Here is a 5,984-nt window from a genome sequence, read left to right as displayed (position 1 = left end):
TGCCCTGGATGGGGCGTGGTCAAGCCAAGCTCCTGAGAGAAACCAGGCACCAGAAGCTTGGTCACCCAGGGTCACTGACAAGGGTGAAACTATTGGCTGAAACTATTGAATTTAGGTCTCACTTCTCCCACCAGCTCCTTGGGGGACAATGTCCATTCACCTATCTATCATTCCTTCCTTCCTTCAACAATCCAGATTGTGTATCCATCACGTGCCAGATTCTACACTAGGTGACTTGAGAGGCTGATATTCTAGAAAACTCTATTTCCTCCCCACACACGTATGGAAAGATTTGGAAATCTGAAACCCTGCCATGTCCCCTCTCACTGTGCCATCAAGTCACACCACTGCTTCGCTTTCTCACTGATCTTGAACTCCCATCAAATTCTAAGAATATTACTCAAGCCTGCATTACAAAGGAAGCCTCCTGCCACATTCTTCTCCAGACCTTCCGTTGGAAAAGTCCAGCACCCTAGTTGCTTCCCTTAGTGCTGAACAAACCTTCTGGAATGTTCCAGCACCAACTGCTCATACTTCTTCCAGACTCATCAGAGTCTGTCTAAATGGCATTCTGGTTCTCGTCCCATGCTCCTTTCAATACCACATCTCCTGGGTCTCAGCATCTCTCCTGCTCTCTCTGCCTGCTACAGCTCTTGGCCAGCAGCACAAACCCTCTCACCAGCTAGTGCCATGGTGGGAAGGTTCTCTCCATGCAAAACTACAAAACAGGACTAAATCCTGGGTCTGGAAGCCCATCCAATCGACACAGCACCAGTGGTCTGGACATCGAGGCATGGACCTATTTGGGCAAAGATGAAGAAAAGCAGCCTGGTGCTGGAAAAGCAGTCTAGACTGAGTGTCCTAATGGCCTGGGGTCAAGTCCTGGCACTGCCAGTGACTTCTTTTGAAACCTGGGTGTGTCACAAACTCAGAGACTCTCCGTTTCCTCCCCTGTGTGATGCCCATCAGCTAGAGTTGTTTTGAAGAGCAACATGCACCCACGTGCTGGCTCCTCATGGGGCTGCACCCCCTACAACCACTTTCCTGCTCTGGCTTTTGGTGTAAGGGTCTGGGTGATGTCTTGTGCTGGGCTCACAGAACTCCTTCCTATCCTGTGGCATGATTGGGCCTGAAAAGAACAAAACAGCTAGATCGACTGGGTTGGGGTCCTCAGCCAGGTGGTGGGGAGAAAGGCTTCGAGGCATGTGGCAGGAAGGATGAGCAGCACAGGCAGGGCACAGGGTGAGTGGAGTCATCAGTGCCTCAGTGAGTCCATGGCCGCAGGGAGCTCCTCGGGGAGGCTGCATCTGGGTCATCCCTGTGCTCCCCATACTGAGCCCTGACTCTGACACACAGCAGGTGCCCAATAAGTGCTGAGAGGATGAATGAACTGAACTCAACAGGGAATGTGAGGGCACAGCATACACTGCCAATAAGTCAGCAATGCAAGAGCTGCTGGAGATGGTGGCATCAGCTGCCTCTAGACATCAATGAGCAACTGTCAGGGAAGAGGCTGTCATCTAGTACAGTCTATCCATACCCTTCTCCCTTGTTCTGCAGGTGACAGCCCCAGGGCCACTTAGAGCAGAAGAACACCTCCAAGGTGAAACCATTGATAAACTGTTCTGTTCCAACCTCTGATCCCAACCCAGGGAGCACGTTAATGGCTCTTATTCCTTGTATGTATTCCTTGTTAGTAAGAAGCTAAAATTTAAGGTGGGTTGTCACTTGGTTGCCTCTTGACAGAGGTCCTGAGTTAGTTCATCCCTTTGAGAAGGGAGTAGGCAGGCAGAGGTCAACTGCATGGGCTCCACAGCCTATTACAGCTTTTACGCTGTACAACATTAACCACAATATCAAGTCTAGCCAACCCAAGATCTGAGCCTGGCTTGAATGATTGGGCTATCTGACCCTTAACCAATGGCAACCTGAAGCAAAACAATTACCTCGAAGAGTCAGTGGCTTAGCAGGCAAGAGGAGCTGGCAGGGCAGCATAGAGCCCACATAGAGACCTGGTCCTGCTGGGAAGCAGGGTATGGGGTCAGGGAAGCTAATGTTTAAACCCAGGGAAATCAAAGATCCAAGAAATCAGTCTGGTGCAATTTGGTCCTCAGGAAGCCCATCTGGATGCCTCGGTTATAGTGCAGGACTCAATAGATCCAGGACAGGACCTGGAACAGAGTTGGTGTCAATGACTATCTCTTGAATTAATGGTTTCATTAGTGAATCCATAAAGAGTGTGTTATCAGGGTCACCACTTCTGCCTCTGTTCTGCCATCAGTAGCCTTTGTTCCCAAGTATATCAGACCTGAACACAAGAACCTAAGTAGCCTGTCAACTGGGTTTGAGCATTGAGCCACTCTGACACCATATACAGTATGGTTCTCACAGCTGGGCTTGTGCTGCTTGGGAAATTCATTCGTTGCTAGGAGAGCTATCCCAGACACACCTCTGTAGTCTTAGCTTCTGACCTGACATCTCTTTCCCTGAGCTCTGCCCTGTTCTTGAACTAATCCATCAGCTCTCCTAGAGCCCTGTTACTAGGTGTACAGCTAGAGGAGGTGTGTCCAGGAGTCAGAGTACCTGGACTCTGGCCTGTGCCTCTATCATACACTGTCCCACCCTTACCAGTGGTGGGGGGTCATCCCCCATGCTTTGACTTCTTCCTAACCTGGCCTCTCCGAATCATGAAAGGATGGCCTCCCACGTTCAAATGTGCACAACCACATTGATTTTATAAAGAAGGCTTTATAATTAGATTAAGTGGATCTGGGGCTCTTCGTCTTACAATGAGGACAAACCTGAGTTTTAGACGCATCTAGCTGGGCTCCCTCAGTTGCTATCTGTTTGATAGCACTTTCTGTTGAAATTCTTAAGGGTTCTCTCTTGCTCTCTGAAGCATCAACTCACTCTCTCTCGTGGTTGATTGTTTCCTCCTGAGTTCTGTATTTGAATAAGCATGCTTATCTTCAGTGAGAATGTATCTATGGGAACTCTTTACACCTGGGTTGGTGGTATAGCTCTCAAGAGGTTTTACATCTGCCTCTGCCAGCACCTCCAGATGGCTCAGAGCCAATTTTTTTTTTTATTGGTACTTTTGGGATCAGATAGATTTGACAAATTTGAACCTCATACAAATGCAGGCCTACAATGGAAAGTTCTTAGGAAGATTTTTTTTCCATCTGAAGCTCAGATCAAAACAGACAAGTTTTCTTTCTGTCTCCCTGAACTGGTAGGTGGTATTTCTTAAATCTAAAATTTTATTGAGTTATACTTCAGTGAAATTGAATTCCACTTTATGCAGAGGTTTCAGTCTAATTCCCTGCCTGATCATCCCCAAGATTCCTTCTCTGTCCTGCATGGACACCAAAATCTCAGCCTGTGGCCATCAGACCAGCAACTTTCCCCTGTGGAGACAAGAGCTACACAGCATCTTCTCCAACCCTCAGGCCAATACCATGATTTTTAGTTCTCTCTGCATTTCTGGAGCCAGGGCTTTCCTTACTTTCTTGCTAGTTCAACTATGCCTTTAAAATAATGTTTGTTCAATTTTATCTAACAGTTCTAGGTGTTTTACAGCTGGGGAGCTTTCAGATTGTCTGGTCTACCCCATTGCTAGAACTCTAGGTCTGCCTATGCACTTTACGAAATAGACTGGAACCCAGAGAGGGAAAGCGAGCTGCCTGAGGCGACACAGCATGTTTGTGACATACCTAGGCCTAGCCCCCAGGCCTCCTGATCGGTTTCTCTCCCCTGCAGGGAACAAGGAAAGAGGTGCCTAAGTTAAGAAGTCAAATAACATTTGGCAGACCCTAACCCCACTGCCCACTGAGAGGAGCCTATCCAGGGAAGATGGTAAAAAAGGGAGGGCACAGGTTCTGTCCCAAGTAATTCAGACTAGGGGCTGCAGGAGGGAGCAGTTGGAGAGTAGGGGACAGATAGAGCTTAGGGAAAGGCTGGCACACTCACGCTTCCTGGAGCCTGGCTGCAGCTCCTCCACTCGGTACACAGAGAGCCGGCCAACACCCCCGCACACGGAGCCCTTCTCCCCCTTGCACTCATGGTTACACTCCTCTGGCCTGACACTCATCACTGGGAGCCGGTTCCCGCAGTAGCACTCTGCCCCGGCTTCCAAGCCAGCATATGTGTAGGATCTGCAGGGAGAGTGAGGCCTGGGTTAAGTCCCGCCATGGGCTCAGAACTAGGGCTGGGGTCCTAACAGCACCGAGGTCTGGATCAAGGAATGGCAGCTGGGTCTGGGGCCAGATTGAAGTTGAGGTTAGGTTTGAGTGAGGAAGCAGGGGCCATGGCCATAAGCATGTGTTTGGCCTTAGGAGTCAGTCTCAGCCAGACTTAGGGGTTATCTGCGTAGAGAACAGTCTTTCTTTTGTGATAAGCTAATTGAATCAGCCCCATTGGTCCCTCTCATCAGCCCTGAGCTTTATCCCCTAAAGGGCCATCTACGGTAACAGGTTATGATGGAGTGCTGGAAACCTGCCCTCAGTATGGGAGGGAAGGAGCCCTAACTGGTGGCATTTGCCAATTCCTGTGGTGTAAATACTCCCACCCCAGATTATCTCAAGCTACCAATGGTGTAGTAATGGGCTTATAACATTTCTAAAAATGTAACTCTTTCTTCTTGTGAGCCAGCATGAGCTGGCTCCAGCACACTAGTGGTCCCAGTTGCCTTCTGCGTGTTAACACACAGGCCCTGCTACAAGCCCCTCTCCCCAAGGACTGTTCTTTACCCACTTCACCCACAGTTGTAATGCTGCAAGTAAAGAAAGATTGTAAATGAAACTGATATCGTATCGCACAGGATTTTACCTGTGGTAAGAGACCAACATTTTCAAACTTGCATCTCAGTGGACCTAAGTGTAAAAACCCAGGTGGAAAACCCGAACACAAGCTCCTAATCTTCATCTGGCCCTTTGCTAGCTGTGTGACCCTGAACATCACTTACCAACTCCGAGTCTCAGTTTCCTTAACTGTTAGGAGAATAAAACGAGATTGTGTCAGTCTCAGTTTTAGCTTTATCTAGACTGTAAAGTCTGCACACCTGAGCAGGGACATTGTTCTTTCCCTCTCTGGCCTCAGTTTCTCCATCTATAAAATGTGTATATTTCGCTGCTGCCTAGCAGAAGGTGGCAAAGATTTATATGACACAAAAATGTGGAAAAAATCTAATACGATAGAAATGAATCAAGAGTACCATCTGCTGATTCCGTTTTAGCCGTCTGCTGTGTGTGAACACACATGCGTGCGTGCACACACACACACACGCGCGCACACGCAAATTGTGAGTATCCTGATGGTAGGGACCAGTCCCTGGCATATGACTAGTGTTTTGTAACTACTGAGTGAGCTGGCAGTATCAGAAAAAGCAAATCTTATTATAAACACATGATAGAAATAAATTTTTCCTGCCGAACTAGAAAGGTCCTTAGAGAAATCTGGGTTATTTTAAACATACATGTAAACTGAGGCCCAGGAAAGGAAAAAGGACTCAGAGCTAAGTCACACGGTGAGTCCCAGGTACAGCTGGACTAGAACTCTGGCCTCCTAACACTGAGCCTAGGGCTCTTTCCACTACTCCCTGCTATTTCATCCATAAATTTTCTTTCCCTTAGACAACTGGGATCTGATAGATCGAGCTCTATTAATTATACTCTGGCAGCCAACTGGCAGCCAAAGTATCACCTCTTTCTGGGGACTATCCTTTGACCTTATTTCAAGGGGAGTCAACAGTCCAGGGCCCCACACTTACCTCTCAGCACAGGCATCCTGGCAGTGGGAGATGGTCATCTTTCTCAAGTCAAAAAATACGGCCCCCTTCAGAGTCCTCTCCTGGCCATCATCACTGAAGCATCCAACATATGTGCCTGCAGGCAGGAAGTACAGTAGAGACTCAGAGGTTCTGGAGAGAGAGACGGGTCTTAACTGTGGGACCACCCTTAGGAAATGCCAAGGCAGCCCCTAGCCCT

The 5,984-nt window shown here is 48.3% G+C and overlaps 1 protein-coding gene across 1 annotated transcript in view; it reads right to left on the bottom strand.

Annotated features, from left to right (window-relative positions):
- The window catches only part of WSCD1 (WSC domain containing 1), a 37,931-nt gene that overhangs the window by 21,414 nt on the left and 10,533 nt on the right, over positions 1 to 5,984 (bottom strand). The window contains exon 4 of the mRNA XM_011359757.2: positions 3,970 to 4,154. Coding sequence (XP_011358059.1) covers positions 3,970 to 4,154 — 185 coding nt within the window. The remainder of the gene's footprint in view (positions 1 to 3,969; positions 4,155 to 5,984) is intronic.

This window comes from Pteropus vampyrus, unplaced genomic scaffold (assembly GCF_000151845.1).
Source record: "Pteropus vampyrus isolate Shadow unplaced genomic scaffold, Pvam_2.0 Scaffold50, whole genome shotgun sequence".
NCBI classification, from domain to species: Eukaryota; Metazoa; Chordata; class Mammalia; order Chiroptera; family Pteropodidae; genus Pteropus; species Pteropus vampyrus.
This window is presented reverse-complemented; position numbering and strand designations above follow the sequence as displayed.